A 23022-nucleotide genomic window follows, 5' to 3' on the forward strand; every position below is an offset into this window, starting at 1 on the left:
TGTTCTTCCAAGAAATTAACCTAGTGCATGAAACCCTATCATTTCTTTTCAAAAAATGATTTTACGAAAAAAAAACAAGTACAAGAAAATTTCACTGATGCTCAAAAAAAAATGTTATCAAAATTGTCTGAAACTAACCAATATTGAGGAATTCCCAGCTGTCAAACTCGAACGATTTCCAGCCAGCGTTTTAAAAGGACTGTCATCAACAACACAAAACAAAAACACCATTTATTTTTAATTATTTTATGTTTTATTCACTTAATGCTTAGATTTTGCATATCGTGTTAATATATACTTTTTTTTAGAAAAATAAGGAAAATAATTACAAACTAAAAAGAGGCTTAACGCAAAGTTACATAATATTAATCATTGATTCTCTCTCTTATGACTTACGACGCTCTAATTTTATTCTTCTGTCTACCTAACTAAATTTATATTTTCAGCAATCAATTGGGTTTTCCACTTCTTTTAAGTTAAGAGTTAACTTAAAATCGAAAAACTACAATAAACGTGATAATAATATTACATTCAGTTTACTTTTCCTTACAGAGAGAACGTAAATCAATGTGTTCTCGCTCTTCATTTGTTTAACGTTTTTTATTCATGTTTTTTTTGTCTGCAATATGCGTTTTTCATAACTTTTTTTTCTGTTGTATCTTTTTAATTTTCTTACTCTCATGTGTGTAATGTTATACAGCGCGCGGTAATCTCTGTGTTTAGTTTGGACTTTTTTTTCTTCTTTTTTTCTTATCGCTTCATTCTAGTTTGCAACCTTCTAGCAATGGGTAAAGCCTTGGTAAGGTGTTGTTCCGCGACAAAAATCTGAACCGTCTCCTTAAAGTTGTGACGGCGGAAAAAAATGCGTTTTCCGGATCAAAGTGAAAGTCAAGGTTCAAAAAGAACTCAAATCGCAATCGAACCCAAAATGGAAAGAATGTTTCTCTTACCTGCTGGATTCGCTGGTTGTTCGCTCCCGTCTCCCCCGGAGCTAGTTGGCAAAGACGCGGTGTGTGTGTGTGTTTGTTCGCTTTTGGTTTTTCAATTTTCAAGAGTTTATTTATCTGTTCACTGCGCGTTCTGTTCGCAAGCTGTGCCGCACGCGACAAGCTCGTACAATTCTTCCCTCCCTCTGCTGACTACCGACAGTTTTGTTTTGTTACTTTTACATTTGCATCATTTTTAAACACATTAAAACATTTTTTTGTATCTCTCTTATTTTTTTGTTGCGATTATTAGTTGTGATCTGTTGCTGTTGAATTTCCCACGCGCTTGGTCGTTCAACGCGCGTCACACTTTTTCTCCTTTTTTTGTTACAATTTTGCTACTATTGCCGCTACAAGAGTGTGTGTGAGTGGTTGGGTGTGTGTGTGATTGTGAATGTTGTTGTTGTTTTCTATATTCTTCTGTATTAGCCGGGGGTTGTTGTTTTGTCTTGTGTTTACTGAGAACGGTTAAGCGCATTAATCTTTGTTTATTTTTTGTCGTCACTTACTGACTCTTCTGAATAAGATTACTTTTTTTTTTGCAGTGTTGATGATTTTACAGGATAGTTTTGTAGTTTTTTTTTCTGGTGTGTATTTTCTTGTCCTTTTCTCCTTCTTTTAATGTAGTAGTTTTGATAATCTTTACCCCTTTTCTGCTTCCGCCACTGCTTCTCTCTGGTTTGGTTTAATATTAATTCTCGTTGTATATCTCTAGCTGGGTTTGCCTTTTTTCTATCAGTTTTAAAGTTTTCTAGCTTTTTTTAATTATTTTTTTTCTGAATACATTTTTTATCTTGTTTTCGATAATTATTCAGCATATTTTTGTAGTATTATTATCATACTTTCAGTGTTATAATTAATATTTATAATAAATTACAAGTTTTGCATGAGATAGAATCATACTGCGTTTGTCCTGTTCCTTCTGTTCTATCATTTGACGATCCGGTGGCTCCTCCCCGCCGTGGGCGGTGGCCATCCGGAAGACCTGTTCTAATCTTCGTCGCTGAGTGCCTCGTACTGGGCCGAAAGCAGTGGCTTCGGTTCCATGGCGACCGACGACGACGAAGATTGCTGCCGGTCGTCGTTCATTCCTCCGCCACCGCCGGGGCCACCTCCGCCCATGTTCTGTACTCCACCCATTGACGACACCTTCGGGCCATGTCCGGGCGGCGGTCCGAGGCTGCCCACGGTCACGGGACCACCCGACACCGTCAGGGCGCTGTACGGGTAGTAGGTCTGCGGAGGGAACGTCGTCACCGGCACGGGTTGGCCGCCCATGTACGGCGACGAGTGGAGCGAGTTGTGGACGACCCCTCCTTGGGACGACTGCGAGTGAGGAGGCAGAGACTGCTGCTGCTGGGAGGACGGCGGTTGACGATGATGGTTTCCACCGGACGCCGGACGACCCGTTTCCTCGTCAATCATCATGTCGCCGGGCGTTGAGCTGCGGTCGTGATCTTTGTTGTGGTGAGCCGGCGGTGGAGGACCATGCTGCTGTTGCTGCTGGGCCGGCGAAGGATTACGCGACGACTGCTGCTGTTGCTGCTGCTGTTGGTGATCCCGGCCGTCGTCCCCACGTTTGTCGTCTTCGGTTCGCATCGCTTCGACGATTCGGTTCTTGACGTAGCAATCGAGGGCAAAGTCTCGCGGACCGCGGCTTAGCGGAGCTCCTGGATGGAAGAACTGCGCGTCCTGCTGGCCAACAGGTTCGTGGAACTTGTTGCGCGGTCGCGGCGACTGTGCCATTCGGATTATGTGACGATCGTCGGGTTGGGCCGATCTGCCCATAGCCTTGTTTTGTTGCATCTGATGTTGCTGCTGCTGTTGTTGATGGTGTTGTTGTTGCTGTTGCTGCTGCTGCTGTTGCGAGGGATGCATGTACTGATGACCCGGCGGTCCCTGCTGCTGCTGTTGTTGTTGCTGCTGTTGCTGGGCCGCCTGTTGCATCTGCAGCTGGTGGTGAATCTGCTGCTGTTGCTGCTGATGTTGTTGCTGTTGTTGTTTTTGCTGAGCTGCAGACTGAGGAGGTGGCGGATGATCGTCCTTACCTCCAGGCGCCATCCGACGGTACTTCCACGCGTCCGGCGCCCCCATGGCGGCCGGATCCAACCCGCCGGGAGGACCGGAACCTGGCGGTCCAGCCATCATCGACTGACGCAGCTGCAGGAACGGCATCGGGTTGGGCGAGTAGTCTTTCGCGATTATACTCTCGGCCAGCTCGCCGATCGTGATGTTCTTGGTTCTTGGGACCGATGGTTCCGAGTCCACGTCGATGTTGATCACGTTCGGCGAGTGTGACTTACCGTTGTTTTCGGAGATGGGCGAGGGCCGGTGATCACGCGTTGGGAACTGCGGGTCGGAAAATGATCGTAATTAGTTGAGCTGATCGAGTCTTGATCGAGTGATCAGTGATACTTACAAAGGGAGGCCGCTGCATGTCACGGCTTGGCGGAAACGGTGGCTCCGAAGCGGTCTGATTGATCTGATGGGTGATGATCGCGTCAATCAGGTTCGCCGCGGTCAGCGATCCGTCCGACGACGAGCGTATACCGATCGTTTCCATTGGTCTGTGAAGGAAGGAAGGCAAAAATTGCATTACTTTCAAGTTGTCACCTTCCGAACCAAGTTTAACTTACCTCTCCATTCGCTCGTTGATCATGTCGTAATGCTTCCGGCGACGATCTTCCTCTTCCTGATGAGCTATCCGCTCACGTTGCTGCTGCCTCCGGCGTCGATCCTCCTGTGAAAAAAAACATAACATTTAATCCACTAATCTAACGCTTCGCCATGTCAATCTTACATTCTCGGCCTCCGCCTGTTGGCGATCTCGCTCGATGCGATAGTTCAACTCCCGATCACGCTCCATCTGCTGCTCTCGGTAGGCGAGCGCCGCCGACTGGTGCTGCTGCTGGATCGACGGATGCAGCTGGGCCTGCCGACGCTGGAGGTCCATCTGTAACGAAAAAAAAAAAATCTCAAATTTAGCACCTCAAGTCGCACACTCAACCCAATTCTTTCTTACCTGCTGCTGCCGTTGGATTTGCTGTTGCTGCTGCTGGGCGACTGCTGCCGCCGCCGCAGCAGCGTGTTGTTGCTGGGCCGCAGCCACGGCCGCCGCATGCTGCTGGTGCTGGTGTTGCTGCTGCTGTTGTTGGGCAGCGGCTGCCGCGGCTGCAGCTGCGACCGCTTGCTGTTGCTGGTGATGGATCTGGATCATGGCGGCCGGATGGTACCGGATGTCGTGATGCGTCGGAGGCGGTGGAGGTGGCTGCTGCTGTTGCTGTTGTTGTTGCTGCTGCTGTTCGGCAATTGAGGGTCGCTTCTCGTCCTTGTGCGGCACCGTCATCGGTTGCTGCTGTACGGCTAGGTCAACCAGCGAGGTAAATGCGTCGTGTCCTGGGGGAAGAGCAACAGGGTTAGCTTTTTTTAGAGTTGGCTGAGCATCGATCCGGCGATACGTACCTGACATGTAGTGATGGGACGGCGGTGGCACCAGGTGCAGCCGATTTGGCGCCGGGCTTGGTGGTTTGGAACCGGCCCCACTGTTGCTGCTGCCAATTCCGCCGCTGGCACCGCTTCCGGTGTTGTGCCGCTGGATGACTCCTTGCCGCTGGGGTGGAGGAGGTGTTCGATGGGGGCTCGGAGTGCTGAAGACAGGCGAGACCCTGTTGACGTGGTCGGCGGGTGACGCCCGGCTCAGATACTCTGGCCGCGAGGATCGGTCGGACCGGTCGGGAACGGAGAACAGTAGCGACGCTGGCGAACTGGTTGGAACGCTGCGCGGAGAGGGAGATTCTTTTTCTGGCCGGCCACCGCCGCCACTGGAACCACCAGCAGAGCCGGCGTTTCGGCCTTGCATCTGCTGTGAGGTTATGTAGTCGTTCATGATGATCTGCTGCGAGCTGAACTGGGGCGGTGGCGGTTCCAGCGAAAAGGTCGGCCCGGTTCTCGAGTAGGCAAACTGTGGTGGTGGTGCCTGCGGGCTGCCTTGGGGTGGAGGTTGCGACACTTGCGCCGGACTTTGTCGGTTGTTGTACGCAGATTTGTACTCGTACGCGGACCGTTTGTCGGGCAGTGCGTGCGACAGATGAACCGGCGTTCCCTGGGTGATCGAGCCGTGCTTGTCGTTGGACGAGGGCGGCGTCTGCCGAAGCATGTTGTCGTACCGTGGACTGAGAGTGGTTTGACCCTGGATGATGATCTGCTGGCCGGCGGCGTTGACCGGCGTTCCGTGGGTGATCGATCCCTTGGGACCACCACTGTGGGCGGACTGCGGCGGAGGTTGCTGCATTCCGGATTGCACTTGTTGTTGCTGGTGTTGGGGCTGCATTTTGGGGCTCAGTTTGGGCGCGTTGGACTTTTTCATCGGCGGTGGAGTCAGCGAGATCGTGTGCTGTTGCTGCTGCATCGGCCCACCCCGTCCTCCGATGACGGAATTCGGGGGTTGATTCGGTGGACCACCGCCCTGGTTTAGCGTCAGCGTCGGACCTCCAGAGAGGGTGGTAATGTAGCCGGACGGGGACTTTGACGGCCGTCCCATCGAATCGCCATGGAAGCTCAATCCGTATGGTGTTCCGTGCGTTGGAATGTTTTGTTGTTGCTGCTGGCTCGGCGGGGGAAACTCCGTCCGTGATCCGTGGGTGTACAGAGTTAGCGTGCCCTGCGTGGACGCCAGACTGGGCGGTTTGCTGTTGTGCGCCGGCGGTGGGAAATTGTCCCGCTGGGGCTTTTTGATGCTGAGATCGAGCGTTTGTGGTTCCGGATCGCGGAGGAACACCACCGGGACGTCCTTTTCGCTGGAGCTGACCGACTGCGACGATGGCGGCGGCTGCTGTTGCTGCTGCATAGGTTGCGGTTGAGATGTCGGAGGTGGTCCCGACTGTTGCTGCTGCTGCTGGTGCGGAACTGGGGTGATCGTGGCTTGGATCTGCGATCCGATCGAGTGCGGATGATGGGAGATGAGCTGACCGTGGGGAGCGTGAGAGTTCACCACGGAAAGGGTGGCCATTCCTTCGGAGCGTTGGATGGACGTCGGAGGAGGTGGTCCCTTGGACAGGTCTCGGTAGTCTCGCACGAACGGAGAATCGTTCATGGGTTTCATCGTCGGTGGCTTCACCGAGCCCGACATCATGTTGTTGGACTTGAGCGATCGTTCTATCACGTGTTGGATGGCGTCTCGCACGTTTTGCGGTGAGCCAACTTCGCCGAGTCGCGGTCCGTTCTGCAGCGGATGGTGCACGGAAATGACCGGATTCATCGGCGGATAGTGCACCTTGGGACTTTGTCGATTCGCCGGGGACGTTTCGTTCTCTTCGTCGGCCGTTTCCGTCGCCGAGCTGTCGTACTCTTCGGTGAGTTTTTGCTTCCGCGGAGGTTGACCCGGAGGCAGCAACCGGAGGTCGTCGTCGAAGGACTTTGTGAGGGGAGGAGGAGCGAGCGCTTCCGGCACGGTGTTGATTTCGTCCTTTGTCACGTTCAGTGGGACAGAATTGTTTGGACTTTCGGCGGAGGCCGTCGTATCGCTGCTGCCGTCCCGTTCGTCCGAAGACGACGCACTCAGATCGGACTCGTCCCCGTCGGTCATCGCGGGCCGGCGATCCTCGCCCGGATGTTGCTTGTAGTACTCCGTTACAGCCGCGTCAAAGCCGCACTTTTTCTTGTAGTGGAAGTAGAAGCTCTTCAGCGCGACCGGAGTCTTGTTCAGCGCCTCCGCCAGCTGGTTCCACTTGGGGCCAACGTCCTGGAGCAGTTTCTTCATCCGGGCCACCTCGTCGTCGGTGAGATTCGTCCCAAACAGGTGCGGACCCATTTTGCGCCGGATGCGCGTCAGGCAGGCCGTGCAGCATTTGCTCACGTTCGGCGGAATCTGCAGCTCCTGCACGATCGGGTCGCGAATCTCCGGCGCGAGCTCAAACAACCGCGGCGGTAGATTGCGGAACCGCTTGACGCGATCCTTCGGATTGGGACACGTCGGCAGCGGACAGTGCGTGTATCTAGAAGAATGGACGGATTGATCCGATGATGATTGATTGCCATGACCGAGTTGTTGTTGGGGGTTTGTTGTGTAATTGGGATATTGTTGTTGCGACGGGTCGTACCTCGATTTGACCGACTTGCACTGGCACGTATTGCAAACGCGTGCCCCCGGCGGTATCGCCTCCTCCGGGATGCCGTACTGGGCACCGCGGCCACGTTCCAGGGGCCGCGTGCGGGGACACAGCTCGGTTTTGCATACGAAACACGCGTGCAGCGGACCACTTTTGTCTGTTTTCGGAGAAGGAACGAAAAAGAAAGAAAAAATCATTAATTTAATTGAACATTTTTCGGTTTTTGCAATTTCAGTTAAACTGAGTTGAGGTTTGGGTTTTTTTTCGTTTTGCATAAATTATGCGAACTTTGTCCGAGGTCAGTGTGGTCAACGTTTTTAATTGTCGGTCCCCGCGGCAATTCAGCCGGCCTGGAGGTTAGTTCGGTTGGACACATATTCTTTCTGTCAGATGTTGTGGGGAGGCAAAACAAGTGCAAATCAAATAAAATATTCACAGGGTTTGTGTGTGCTGTGTGCACAGTTAGTGTCTGTCTGAAGGAAGGAAAAATGGGGTAGACTTGGTCATCTCGACTGCTGCTGCTTTGAGAATCAATGTTTGCTTTCGGTTCGGTAATTTGCTTACAATTTACACGACCCTTTGCCACCCTAACCAATCTTGACCGGTCTGTTTGTTTGGCACCATTTGTGTGGGGGAGGACACTCTTTGTGTGTAGCTGTTCAATATTGGGGAAATTGATAAAGAACTAAACAATTACACAAACTGCTCTCCAGTAATTACAATATCGTGATCATAATAGAAATAAAAAAAGGAGCCCCATTTTAGAATAATTAAAATATCCGTTACGCCGTACGAGGCGTCGGAACCTGTTACTCGATTGAGAATTGAACAGGACAATTAATCCACCTCGATGATATCGCGAACTCACTCGAAAGCAACAACGACAACTCGACTCAATGGTAATTGCTCAAATTGTGTCGACGATTGCGACGGATAAACAGAGAGATCCTTTAATTTCATTGCATGCACATCCGCAGAGCGGACGACGGGATCAGGGTGGCACCTCAAACTTAATTTCGAGTTTTTTTTTTCTAATTTTTAACTTAATTTTTAAATACTTGTTTTAGTTTAAGTTTCAACAACATTTTCAGAACTTTAAGTTGAGTGGCCACTAGCCTGTCCCATTTTGTGGTCATGTCGAGGAATTTCAGGTGCACACTTCTTAAATGATAGATTATGATGTTAGGAAAAATGTTTTCTTAAACAAGAAAAAAATAATAAAATACTTTCTCGCACCCCCTAGTCGATTTACTTTTTTAACAAATTTTCTAAAATCGCTTGGAATCAATACAAAAACTGATTCGATCTGGTGAGTATTATCTTCAAACGATAGGTTTTTGTCCATAGATTAAGATGCACTATCAACATTGGACTAAAACCTATGTTTTTGGATTCTCCCTGGCGGATTTATGTCGAAAAAATCGCATTTTTTTGAAACTTTTTCCCGAAATGCTCATTTAATTTAGGGTAGCCTATTTTCCCCAGTAAAACCAATACATGCAAATTTCATGGCGAATATTTTTCTCTCTGAGAAAATGCAATTTTGACACTCCAGAGCCGAGATATTTGAGTTTTAGTGAGAAAAAAGTGTCAATTTTAAAAATTTCTCAGAATTCAGAAGCAAGGCCTACTAATTACACGATGTTGCAAGCATGTGTCGCAAAGGTTAGGGTTTGCTTTCTTATAGTAATTTTGGCCGCTGAATCCGAATCTGAAATCAAATTCCGTGTAAACAGTGATGTTTTTAGCTACACCCTTTTGGAATGTTATTTGCGTGATTAAATCGCTGCAATTTAAATTGCTTGCAAGTTCGGTCATACTTTTCACGAAATTTTACGTTTACACGAAATTTGATTTCAGATTCGGATTCAGCGGCCAAAATTACTATAAGAAAGTATACCCTGACCTTTGCGACACACGGTTGCAAGCGTGTAATTAGTAGGCCTTGCTTCTGAATTCTGAGAAATTTTGAAAATTGACATTTATTTTTTCTCACTAAAACTCAAATATCTCAGCTCTGGAGTGTCAAAATTGCATTTTCTCATAGAGAAAAATATTCGCCATGAAATTTCCTACAAGCTGCATGTATTGGTTTTACTGAGGAAAATAGGCTACCCTAAATTAAATGAGCATTTCGGGAAAAAGTTTCGAAAAAATGCGATTTTTTCGACATAAATCCGCCAGGGAGAGTCCAAAAACATAGGTTTTGGTCCAATATTGATAGTGCATCTTAATCTATGGACAAAAACCTATCGTTTGAAGATAATACTCACCAGATCGAATCAGTTTTTGTATTGGTTCCAAGCGATTTTAGAAAATTTGTTCAAAAAAGTGATTTTTTCAGTAAATCGACTACTAGGGGATGCGAGAAAGTTTTTTTTTTCTTGTCTAAGAAAACATTGTTCTCAACATCATAATCTATCATTTAAGAAGTGAGCACCTGAAATTCCTCGACATGACCTCAAAATGGGACAGGCTAGTGGCCACCCTGCCTCTCCGGGAACGGAACGGGATGTCTTTTCGTGCCACGTTGCAGTTTTTTGTCGCTCGTGCGTGCATGCATTCTACGGAAGGGTAGCAATTATGTGGAAACGATATCTGCCTCTGTCCACGATTGTCACACCAGCCACTTGGCCGCCATCGTTTGCCAGCAAGTGCCCACCCCCCCAGGCCCTAGAATTCTTGCCCGGTAGGCAATTTCCATCAATTATTAATTGTTTGATAATCACTGAAATTATTGTAATTATATTTAAATAATAAATTAAAATGCTGCTTTCGTCGTTGTGTTGTCGTCGTTCGTGCAGAAAGTGTTTCGTTTCGTGTGCACTTTTTTGCCCCACCTCCTGCTACTCTTCTTGCACCGCCGTTGCAATAGTTGAAATTGTGTGTGCAAACAAGCTCCACTACATCGAGTCCGATCCAAATTTGCACCCCCACACAACACACACACACACACACACACACAAATCGTAAACAAACACACAAAGCCGGAAACTGCTTGCGAAAGGGGTTTTGTTCGGCCCAATCCAATTTGAAATAAATAATAAACGCTAATCTCGATGTTTATTGAATTATCATCATCTGCGGTTCGGCACGAAATCGGCGCAAACAAAGCGTGGATCCGCCGGCAGAAACGGAAATATCCAAGCTGCATTCCGGAATCGCGAGGTTTTCGTGGCCAAAATGCAACAATGAACCCGCCCACACCCACTCGCATATGCTGCTATTGATGATAATGCAATTTTAGCAATACCACTCGGAATCCCTGCTGTGGAGGATTGCTTATTGAGTGAGAGGGCAGCGGAACGACCACCAATCGACAGGCGGAAACCAGAATCTTTGTCATCCGACTCAACCGTTCGATGGCTCCGGTCGGACGATGACGATGAAAGCCAAGCCGCAGCTTCCTGTCTCGCTTCCTCTCTTTTTCGGTAGCGGAAACTGTGCAAATATTCACGAAATTTGGGCATAAACCATCGCGCAGAATGTGCGTTTACAAGAATGTGGAATAGCAGTCGAAGAGGTGCACTTTGTGATTGTTCCAATCATTATAAATTTTGAGGATGAAATATAGCAAACCTATTTTGGGACAGTCATTTGGGATTTTTTTAAATTATTGATGAAAAACAACAAAAGGTTGTGCGTTTTTTGTCTAAACGTCAAAAAACTATGGAGTAAACAAACTAAATTATATCTTTCAAGATTAATAAGTAGTTTATGCATCAAGTTGTAGAAAGAAGATTTGTTAAAAAAAACGAGTCGTACATTACTTAGTTTAACGATTTAGATAAATACGAAGTTTTTGCAATTCCGAAAAACGAAAGGTTGTTGAAAAGTTCAACTTTTCTGTTACCTTTTTAAATTTCAATTCGATTGTGTTATTTTGTAGTTTCTCGACGGAGTTGCAAAGAAAATATGAAATCAATGCTACTGCCATGATCCTTTTTTCATAAATTTTGCGTCTTTTTTCGATTTGTGACCTTCAAAACCTTTTTGCCCCAAACGAATAAAAATGAAATAACAAAAAAAAACATTCTAAAAAGGATTCTGAATAGTTAAATTAATTGCACAATATTTTGCAGGTAAACCCTTGATTTTTGTGATTTTTTGAACTTGTGATTAGTTGGGGGGAGTCCCAACAAATCGGTGCCCTTGTGCTCTCTTGTTCTATCTGAATAGGAATCCCAGCAAGCATAGTACAAAAGAGCACATCAGCATCGAAATTGAATGTTAAGAATTTTCAATTGTTTTTTGCTTTAAACAATACATTAATTAAAACAGTAATTTTTAAGTCAGACATTAACAAATCTTTTTTTAAAATATAATTAAGCCGTTCAAATAAGGGGTGCAGCAGATTTTTTTTCTTTAAAATTATAATGTTTAATGGTAATAGTACCGTCATCAGGGGTGACATTGGATCTCAGGGTTTAGATTTGATCATACAAAAATGCTGAAATTTGTATATACCAATCTCATCCCCCAGACCCAATGTCACCCATGATGACGGTTTACTCTACTGGTAGTGCGTCCATCCCGGGAATTCCCGAAATTAAATAAAAACTCATTTTTTGTTCAGGAAACTCACACTTGGTTGTGGAAATAGATAAACAGTTGAATACTTAGTAATCGATAACATTTTTAAAGCATTAGCAAATTTGTATTCGGCATATATCAACATTTATTTGGCTTATAAGGGAAAATTATTAAAATTTTAGTTTACCTATCCGTAAAATACCTAGCGCATTAAATATTTTTTCTATAAATTTTATTTATTTTTTAAAAATTTACGTTTAATGATGATTTTAAACAAAAAAAAACATATTATTTATTATTTTTCATCAAACATCGCCATCTGGAGCAATTTAGGACAATAGTAACGAATTAAGACAGCATAATGTTCTGATGTTTTTTTAATTAACAAAACAATTAGTACACAAATTTTCAAATTAATTGCTCTAAAAAATCCTGTACCTATTCAGACTGGGATTCCCGGGATTTGAAAAATATTTTTCCCGTTTTCCGAGAAATTCAAAACGCGGGAAAATTGGACGCCCTATCTACTGGTAAAACAAAGGCTAGGACAGGGGCTCCCAACCTTTTGGCCTTGCGGAACAGATTTGCTTTTTCTGAAGGAAAGGCGGGCCGGAACCAATGCCTAATCAATTAAAAGTAAACTTTTTATAAAATTATTTTATTAGATTCTTTTAAAGTAAAGAAAAAAATAAACTATTGATGCAAATAAGTATAAATATATCTTGATTTAAAGAAAGATTAGCCAAGATAACTTTTAAAAATATGTTTATTTCATTAATTTTAATTTAGGCGGATACAAATATTTTTCAAAGTTTATGTCGTCCCCCTTCAAAGTTGGCTGAATAATCAGGGGGCAAAAACAAACATTTTTCGAAAAACTTCAAAAATTTAATAAAAATTAAAGTTTAATCAACTGAAAACCAGTTAAAATGCATTTTTCGCGTTTGTAATCATATTTAGCATGTTTGAACTCCTTTGAAAACATTTTAAATTTTCATGAAATACCATTGTACAGTCCCACGAAAAGTTTTTTTTGCGAAAAAAAAAATCCGTCAATACCTCGATATTTTCAAAACTAACGATTGGAAAGCAACTGTACGCCTGTAAAATGCATTTTAAAACACTTTTTTCATTCAAATGGTGAAACCTAGGCTGGTAATTTCAATTTGTATATATTTTTTTATTTTTTTACTTTTCGAAACAATCCATTTCAGTGCTGAAAAGTAGATCTTTTCAGCATTTTTAAGTAGTTTCATGACGGAATTGTAAAAAAATATTTAAACGTAAAATGGATCCAAATCATCATTACAAAAAAAAACATTTGTTTGGGTTATTGTGCACCTTTATTAAATATATATGGGTCATTCCATCTGAAACAGCAGCATGCTCAAATTGGCAGAGCTGTTGAGACTATCAAAACATGCAAAAATCCCGAATTTCATCCAAATCGGACCACCCCCTCCATTTTTGTACCCTCCCAAAAAATCGTCTTTTTGGCGATTTTTGAGCGAAACCTCTATCTTCAAACGACGATAACTCAGGAACCACACATCTTAGAGGGTCGGTCTTAGACTCTGCCAAATTTGAGCAGAATTGGAGATGGTAGTTTTCAAATTTGCATTTTTTCTTGCACACTTCAGGTGGAATGATCCATATAGCAAAATATGATAAATGGCACAACAAAGTCTAAAAAATATATATATTGAAGTACTTTTCAAGTTAAGTTCTTTAAATTTCTTTAAACTATTGAAGTTTATGAAAAAATATATTTATGCTCTCTAAGTTCTGGACTCATTTTGAGACATTTTTAATATTTAAAAATATGTGCAGCTATTTTTGTCTTCTGTCTGAATAATTTGCTTTTTATAAGCTTTTATTTCAAACACAACTTTATCACTGAAAAAATCAATCTTAATCAAGTTCCTCAAAAAAGAAAAACTTCATTATTAGTCAAAAATTTATGATTTTTCATACATTTCACGCCATTTTTCAGTACAATAATTGATTCTAAAATCATCAATATATAAATAATAAGAATTAAATTCAAACATAAAGAATATTCGAATTTGAAACAAAAAACTTAAAATCAAAGGCAAAATCCAAGAAAAACGTTGAATTACTAAAAATTTATTGCATATTTTTTTTAAATTTAGACACTTAATTTATTTATTCAATATTTCATGAACAGTCTTAAGTGCCGGTCAAAGAACTTTTTTGAAAAGCCGTCGCGGGCCGAATAGAATGCCTTTACGGGCCGGACGTTGGGCAGGCCTGGTCTAGGACATAGTTCACAAATCATAATCAAAAACGGACTATATTTTAAGTTTTCTTTCGTTACATACCACAAATCAACCAGAGTTCCACCTGGAATGGAAATTTCCCCCGCCACCAGTCAGAATGTCTCCAAAAGTTCGACCTCAGCAAAATTTCAGTTTCCTCGTGAAACACACGCGAGCATCGTTTCGCTTTCGCTGCTGCACAGCTAAAAAAAAATATTTCACCCAATGCTGATAATATCCACATTTTCAGCGGACACTTAAAAAAATCATCTGATTTTTTACTGTGCAATGGGTGGGTGGGTCGCTTTTTGCACATGTTTCTTCCCTCGCTCGTCCTTTTGACGACGACGACGACGACGACGATGGTGCTTGTGCCACAAGAGGTAAGATTTAAACAGCGTGCAAATGCAAACAGAGTTAATTTAGACTGAAATCAGAAATCAAACAGAGCCCATCCAACCGGTGCAAATTCTTGCGAGTCGTTGAGCACACACTCGCTGACGGTGGCTGGCGCGAAAATTGTTTAATCAAAAATGACGAGTGTAACCGCTTGGAAATGAGTGCGACCGAAAACTTGCTCTTGATGGCGATGGTGACAAGACTTGTACACCGGCGGCGGCAAGCTGACAGAGATGATGATGTAAATTAAATTATCGGCACACGCCCTTCCGTCCGTGCTCATCACGGAGAGCCATGTACATTTAATAATCATAATTTATTGACTTTGGTTGCGGTGGGTACACCGTCGTCGTCGTCGTCGTCACTTCTCGAAATTGACTCTCTGGAGGAAAACCGCGCGAAGGACCTGCGATTTCTGCAAAACCTTCCAGCATCTCAACTCAGTCACAAGAAAAGAAAGTTGCAAAAAGGAAGGAGGAGCGGGGGCGAATGCGCACGGAGAGGTTTGTGTGTGCAGACTAATTAAATTGAATTAATTAAATGAGTGGTAAAACTTGCTGCTAAATTAAACTTCTTCACCGGGGCTGATTGCTGGAGTCTTGCACAAATCGTTCTCAGCGTACCTTGCTCTCCTCCTCCGAGCGCCAGCAGCTAAATGGCATAATTTGGCCGGCCTCCCCCCCGAGGCTTGGGAACGATTGTTGACCGACCAGCGTCAGCAGGAAATGTGTTTGTATTGTTTATTGTTGTTTCTGGCCAACTGTTGGTGAACTTTTTCTTCTGTGTATCGAAACTCGAATTTGAGTTGTAATTAAAACTGTTTTTCTCGACTGTGAATTTGCTGGAATTGGGAAATTTGAAATAAAGATCTTGCAAGGATATTTTTGGAAATCAAATTGGAAAGGTCGATTGATTGATCAATGATCGATTCTTTGTCGATATGTATACATTAGGATGACATTTAGTTGACATTTATGAAAAAAATCTTTTTACGGGTTAAAGCCCTTTTAAAATTCAAATGCAAAGCACCAGCTCCTGTTACGTCTCATCAAGCTCATATTTGGGATTTAGTCTCAGTATGCCCACCGGAACAAACCCCTGAATGCCCGCCAAAAAGTCATTTTTGTTACATCCTAGTAGAGCGTCCAATTTCCCGGGGATACTAATTTCCCGGGAAACGGGACATTTTCAGCCGATTTCCCGGGAAATCTCGGGAAATTTTAAATTTATTGAAAATTGTTATGATCTTGGTTTTAATTAATATTATGCTACAAAATTGTATAGGACATCAACATTAATGGTTTAAATAAGTGTGAAGATTAGCTTTACTGCATGTAAAAGATCATTCGACTACAAGAATATGTATTTTGGTATTTTTTGATGAGAAATATTTTTTATCAAAACTGTGAGTAAAATTAATCCATAATCCACAATCATAACATGCAGAAATTATGTTTTTCATGACAAATACTGGTTTCACTTCTTGAACAAAACAAAAAAAGGCTATAAAATCACTCGAACAATGAACTTCTTTATTTGACCTCGTAGACCCACCTTCGCGTATACCTATCGACTCAGAATCAAATTATGAACAAATGTCCGAAAAATATGCACACGATTATCTCCGGACTGGCTGAACCGATTTGGACCGTTTTGGTCTCATTTGATCCGTCTTGGGGTCCCACAAGACTCTAGTTAATATTATGAAGTTTAGAAAAGTACTTAAAAAGTTATGCTAAAAAACGATTTGGTAGTTTGTAATATTGTTAAAAAGGGTGGTTTTTGCAAGAACAACCCCATCAAAAGTTATGAGCACTTAAGTGTTATTTATACACTTTTTTGAGGCCGGATCTCAAATATTTTGATGAAAAAGTTGTCCGGATCTGTCATGCGACCCATCGTTGGATAGGTAATCCCTAGACCTAGACCTTTCCAACAAGCCCAAAAGATTGAAGATCTGACAACCCTATCAGTAGCTATAAGTACACAAGTTTTTTTATAAACTTTTTTTGAAGCCGAATCTCAGACATTTTGATAAAAATATGCGAGGAAGGCACCAGCCACCTATAGGTGGATTAAGTAACGTTTTTAGTGTTGGTTTTACTCCAAACAACCCAATGTTTTCAAATATGTGAAGCAAGCTTTGAATATATTTTTGCATTTTTTGAAAACAAACAATAGAAAGTAATTTTTCATTGATATTTTTTTTGTATTATTATGCAACATGATTTAAATAAATTAACATCATTCCACAAAAAGTCTTCTATTTTTTCACATTTAATTAGCCCTCGAACACCTGTAGTTGCACCAGTGCTCCAATTCTTTTACTTCAAATTGTAATTTCTTTAGTACTAGGTATTCAACCAACTGAATTAATTCTTTTTGCACAAATTTGATTTTCATCTCATTTGATCATGGTAAACAGAAACGTGAAAAAAATCAATTTTAATTTGGAGATAAGGAGTTAAAATTGTTTTGATGAAATAATCTATTAAAAAAATACCTAATTGTAATAATTTAATGTTCATTAGGCAATACCTATTCCTAGTTGCTTTAAAAGTTAATATTATCAGAAATAATTCTGATATCATAATTTCTGATAATCTGATTAATTATGTATAAACCAAACAATACATTTAATTGAACTAAATCATGTTGAGTTTGTTTATTTTTTTATTTTTTCGTAGCATTTAAAAAAAAATAGTTCCAACAATTTAAGAAAATGTTTACTTCCGCTTAATTTTCGGGAATTCCGGGAAACAAGAAATTTTTTTTAGGAAATTCCCGGGATTTTTTTCCCGGGACGGGAAATTGGACGCTCTACATCCTAGTATACATGAAAGTAGTACAACGATTTTTTATCGAAATATTCATTTAACTAGTAGATATACAGCATTTCCTCAGTAAGGAAGGAAAAGCAATAATAATTTGGCCATCGTTTTCCAGTTACACGTCTCAATTCGTTTGATCTGTCAAGTCGTGTAAAATTTCGCCATCCAGCAAAGTAACAACACGATACATAACTCGGTGTAACCGATTCTGATTCCTTCATCATCCTCCAATGAATTGCGATTGCGACTGTTGCCCTGAAATCGAGCTCACAACTCAAATCTCCCCAGAGAGGATCACGATTCTTTTACAATGACAACCCCGATGCACACAGGGATGAGTCGAAAGTGGCCGCCAATATGAAAGCGCGACAAATTTACGAGAAACGTCGAAATGCACGGGGGACACTCCGTTTTCCTGGTTCTGATATTTTTTCTTTTCCCTGCTGGAATTTTGGACAAAAAAAACGCGGCACAAAATGAAAAAAAAATCGCCGAGCTCGTCACACGCCAGAAAAGGCGAAAAATTCGGCGGAAATTTTTCCTACGTTATTTGAATATATTAAAATTTAATGCAATTATACTAATTTGTAGATTTTACGTGAACGTGCGCGCGCGCCCTCTGCTCTCCCCGAGAAAAAATGGTTAAAATGGATTTGTGTGATTGAATTGCACACAAATTTAATGGATACAATGGAGCCAGAGGGGAGTTTGCGAAAACATACACGCACATGAGCTCGAAGGCAGCAGAGCCACTCATATTTTTCGGTCATCAGAATCACAAACATTTTTCACCCATCCTCCTCCCTTGGACCACATCACTTCACGGTGATCGGCGGGAGGAGCATATGCTGTTGCAGTCTTTTTTTGCCACCCAACACTGTGTGGTGGTGGAAAGATGCCCAAAAGTTGTGTGTGTAAGCGAGTTCGATAGGGTGGTTCAGAAAATTAAAAGAAAATCACTTTGAATTTGACAAATTGGCTTCAAAACCAAATTGAAAAGGATCGTGAGCCACCCTATTCCAGCTGAACAGGAATGAGTTTGCTGGTTGCGTCCGAACAACGGGAAGGGCGAAAGTCAATTTTCTCTTAATTATTCACAATTTTCTCATTCGGTGAACGATTTTCCAGCAGAACGAAACGACAAAAGGGGGGGTTAGCTGGTTGGTCGATGTAACTGTTCTTTGTGTGAACTCTACACCACCTTTTCCCTATAACAACCAATTGAGTGTCGAGCAGGTGGTTTACCGGTTTACCGGGGAGAGAGGTAATCAATGTGTGTCCGAATCGTCCTTCAGTGACAGGTGGCACCACTTTGATTTGTTTGCAGTGTGATATTTTATGATTCAATTTGTCGATTGGCTTGGGTAAATTGGTAAAGGGGTGTCGTGATTTGGATCGTCGTTGAGGCGTCATCGCAACTGTCAACCAAAGCTTCGCTGGATGATGACGGCCACCGTGGAACGTCCTCATTAGGTAAAATAGGGGCACTTTTGGATAATTCGAGCCAAACATTTCATTAGGGCACAAAACCAAAACGTAAACATTCGGGATTATTCCACTATTCCATTCATTAGTACACTCCCTACATGCCCTCCAAGAATCAGATTGATAACAAACAATTTCCTATTGAAAAAATCAAAAACTCAAAAGGGCCCATAACAATGTTCACTCCGAACCAGAAAAAAAGTTCAATTGTGCCCTTTTATTTTTCGTTAGTTTTTCGTAGTTGAGGAACTTTCTATGTTATAAAGTGAACTTTTCATACATTCTTAACACTAATTCACTTCAAAACAACGTTTGGTTTACGTTTCACCAAAGATTTCTGCAGAAAAAAACTTCGCCGGAACACAATATTTAATACGGTCCCGCGGATGCTGTTCAGTACACATTTGAAGAATTTTTATGCTTCACATGCCTTATTCTCACCATTCGATCACAAAACTTCACCAATTAACATAATGTTCGCTGAATTCCTCATTATTTCTAACTGAACAAAAGGTCCCATAAACATCATTCAACACAACAATCGGATGACAGCGCTTTAGTGCCCTTTCAATTCTCTTTGAAATTGCATCAAGAATGGGCCCATTATGAACAACAGTTGGAATGTTAAAAGGGCCTAATAACGAGATTTTTTTAAATAATGAGTTTTATTGCGAAAATCAACATAAATTAAAAAGCATTAAAGCAGAGTTGAGGATAACGATGTGTTTTATCGTATCATAAGTAAAAATACCATCAGTCAAGCTTCTTTTTTAAATAGGAATTGAAACAAGTTGTGCACTTTTTGCAAGCGATTTTCTCGAATCGCGGTTTTTGGTTTTGTGCCCTAATGAAATGTTTGGCTCGAATTGTCCACAGCGAAATCGATTCAGTAGCTCTTTTGCAAAAATATAATAATTTTATTTGATTTTCTGCTTAACCCTCTCCCGCCCATGGTTACTCCAGAGCACCAAAACTTTGAACTCCAATATCTCGGAACTGACACAACTTTTCACGGTGCTTTAAGTTGCAGGTGTTCATGTAGAATGTATACTATTTTTTTCTGTTTGAGTATTAAGACACGGAATCCTGATTACAAGGACTATTGTATCGTGTTACCCATTTTTACTGTTATTAAGCATTTCCAGATCTATAACACAGTTCCTATTGAGAGGAAAAGTGCTGTTCCATCCAAATGCTGTAAACTCCATTCCTTGTGCCTTGTGCGCTATGTATCGCTAGAACCGCGGTGAATTTTTCGTGTCATTTTTCAAGCTCTTCCCAGCAGCTATTATTTGCCGCGCGGGGTCTTGTAAAGACAATTGTCTTTTTGCGGCGCTACTCTTGCGGTGTTCCCTTTGCTCTGATCTGGACAATGCGACTGGACTGCAGTGCAATACCGATCGGCTGGGCATTATTTACATTCGAAGACACGAGGAAAGTATTTTGGGAAGAGGCGCAAAGGGATATCCCAAGATCGATCACATGCTTGAAGAGCACGTGAAGCAACCGTTTTATACTCATGCGGTTGCTGCTACCTCTGAACTTAAACCTAAGGCTGCCACCCTGAGAAGAACCCATGACTTTCCGCTTATGAGGCGAAACCCGTAACCATTCGGCCACAGGAGGTTGGCAGAATGTATACTAACATCTCCCCAAAATTCATCAAATTTGGTTAAGCACAAGCAAAGTTACAATGTGAAATGTAAACAAAAATGGGTCAATTTTAGGGAAATAAAATAGAACTTTTTTCGAAAGCCCGTAAAAATTACCAAACACAAAATTTTATGAAACAAAAAATGTTTTGCTATCATTTGAACCTTGGACAAGAACCCCTGTGAATAACATTGTGAGTTTGGACCGGTTTTAAGTGTTTTTTAACCTTTTTCATTTGGTGCACCAGAGCACCACCTAGGAGCACTTTTTTTTTCTAAATTATAGAAAAAGCTTATTTTTATCAAAACAAAAGTTTATAAACGTTTTGACTATTCATAAACAAGACAAAACATTGTTATTAGATCAATAGTTTTATTATTTTCCTCATTTTTCATGAAAATGGTTGTTTGTGGGTTTTGAATGAGCCAATCAAAGAAACCTGAAAATGCAGAGATTTTAGAATTTGTAGTTAATACTTCAAAAATATGGTCTTACAGCAAAGAATAAGTAGTTTTAAACACATTTCGACGCGTTTTCAAACAAATGATCCAATAGATTTGAAGAAAACGAGATTTTGTGGTTTAAAAAAAAGTTGTTCATCTTCCTGATGGTGCTCTGGTGCACCACTTCAAATTATACTTTTTTTCTCCAATTCGATGTTTGTGGGTCAAAGTAAAGTATTTCCTGCATTATTGTACCAAAATTAAGCCATTTACTATTTTTAAGATAAGCAAACAGCTCTGGGCGTTAGAGGGTTAATAAAAACAATAGCTTCGGCACTGCATGTTAAATTTACATTGATTGATTTAAACTAGATTCAGCTCTATTTTTTTTTAGAATATTTTAAAATATTTTAGTTAATTGGAACCACTTACGATTCGAACTGAGAAGAAAAAACTGTTTTTGTAATTCCGTTTCTTGTAATTCTATTGTAACGAAATCTGCCCATAATTGAAAATTCGGCTATTATGAAAAATCAAGTATTCCAAGAAAAACGCGTTTTAGTGTTTGTCACAAAATCTCCGTCAAGGCAATTTCCCATAAGAGTGGCATATTAGCCGTTTTGTTTTTCACATCGGCAGTCAAGTCTAAAAACTATTTTAGTGAAATTCAAGTTCCAGAAGATGCGTTGGAACATCCTCTACCACCTGGTGCTAATATATCGTTTTTGCCAAAAGTGGATATTAGCCGTTTTTTCAATGGTGGGCAGAAATGGTCTTCATATCAGCACCAACATATTAGTACTGAAAAGTCCATTATAGCACGCTTTTGAGAGCTGCTAAGTTCAACTTATCAAAACTTAAGCGAAAGGTAATATTTTTTGGCATTCTTTTAATTTTTGAGCTGACAAAACACACGGATGTCAAGAGTTTTACTGAAAACTCCCATGCAAGGTTTTTTTTAGTGATCGCAAAAAATATTCAAAGCAATTTGCAAAACTCGATTTTTCCAGCACTCGTCGTATTTATCCAACCATCATTTTGCAAATTATTGCATAAACTTCTAATTTACAAACTGGAATGCAAAAAGTTTTTCATGCATTATTTCTTAATTGACTGTATGTTTTATATCTGGGCAATATTTGAACTTTTTTAATCATTCAGAACAAAGTTTTTTTTCAGCCGTTGGAAGGCTTTTAAAGTGATAGAAAACTATCAGTGCTGACAGCAAGCTCATCCCAAATAACATTTTTAAACCAACTAGCCACCAGCATCTTGATTAATTAATACTTTTATTTCGGCATTCACCGCAACCAATAAACAAAAGCCAATTAATATGTAACAAGGTTTTATGTATCGGACATATAACCTGGTGAAAATAAAAGCCAACTGGCTTTCAAAAAGGTTTTATGGAAGTTTTAAAAGAGTCTTGAAAACCAGATGACAATGCCATGCCAAACGGTTTTATTGCATGCTTCTTTAAAACTAAGGTCAGTTATAACAACCTTAGCAATTCTCTACCGAAACCGGAAATGGATTTATTTGTATTTTTTTTTTATTTGGCTTAAACTTTGTGGGGGCCTAAACTGAGACCAAAGAAGCTATTTTTTGTCATTGGTTCACCCATACAATTTTGGCAGCTGTCCAAACAAAAATGGTACGTAAATATTCAAACAGCTGTAACTTTTGAGCGAATTTTCTGATCAATTTGGTGTCTTCGGAAAAGATGTAGGTATTATTGAGAACTGTTCAGAAAAAAAGGTACACGGAAAAAAATATGGCGATTTTTTTTATATACTTTTTTTCACAAAAACTCAATTTCCCAAACATTCAATATTACGCCCTTTTGAAATGTTAGTCCTCATTCAAATTTTATAAAAATATTGTTTTCGAAAAGATCGGAAAATTTCACAAATGTGTCATGTTTTAACATTGAAAATCGGACCATTAGTTGCTGAGATATCGACATTAGTTGTTTGGGTGAGACTTGTGTGTCCCTTTCACACCTTATGTAAACTGTCATTTGAGGGGAAGGGATACACTATTGTTTACAAAAGTTATGTGCCCTTTTGAAATGTTAGGTCACTCGTGGTAACTATTTTTAAAAATCGAAAAACTGCAAATATTTCGCTAAAATCAAACTTTCGGTGGCTATATCTTGAAAACGGAGCCTTTTATCAAAAAATCTTTAAAGTTCTTTCGCTTGCAAATTTAATTTTACCTCAAAAAATAAAGTCAAACATTTTTTTTTTTGTATGGAATTTCGATTTTTTCCAAAAATCCTCACAAATTTTGATCCGAATAAAAAA

At 41.2% G+C, this 23022-nt stretch overlaps 1 protein-coding gene across 1 annotated transcript in view; it reads right to left on the reverse strand.

The window, feature by feature from the left end:
• Nucleotides 1-642: 642 nt before the first annotated feature.
• Nucleotides 643-23022, reverse strand: part of LOC6033770 — a 96199-nt gene continuing 73819 nt past the window's right edge. The window contains exons 10-15 of the mRNA XM_038254269.1: nucleotides 4449-7250; nucleotides 4009-4382; nucleotides 3787-3939; nucleotides 3623-3726; nucleotides 3406-3553; nucleotides 643-3335 (exon numbers count right to left, since the gene is read on the reverse strand). Of these exons, the coding sequence (XP_038110197.1) occupies nucleotides 1977-3335; nucleotides 3406-3553; nucleotides 3623-3726; nucleotides 3787-3939; nucleotides 4009-4382; nucleotides 4449-7250 (4940 nt within the window). The 3' untranslated portion in view covers nucleotides 643-1976. The remainder of the gene's footprint in view (nucleotides 3336-3405; nucleotides 3554-3622; nucleotides 3727-3786; nucleotides 3940-4008; nucleotides 4383-4448; nucleotides 7251-23022) is intronic.

Source organism: Culex quinquefasciatus, chromosome 2 (assembly GCF_015732765.1).
Source record: "Culex quinquefasciatus strain JHB chromosome 2, VPISU_Cqui_1.0_pri_paternal, whole genome shotgun sequence".
Lineage (NCBI taxonomy): Eukaryota > Metazoa > Arthropoda > Insecta > Diptera > Culicidae > Culex > Culex quinquefasciatus.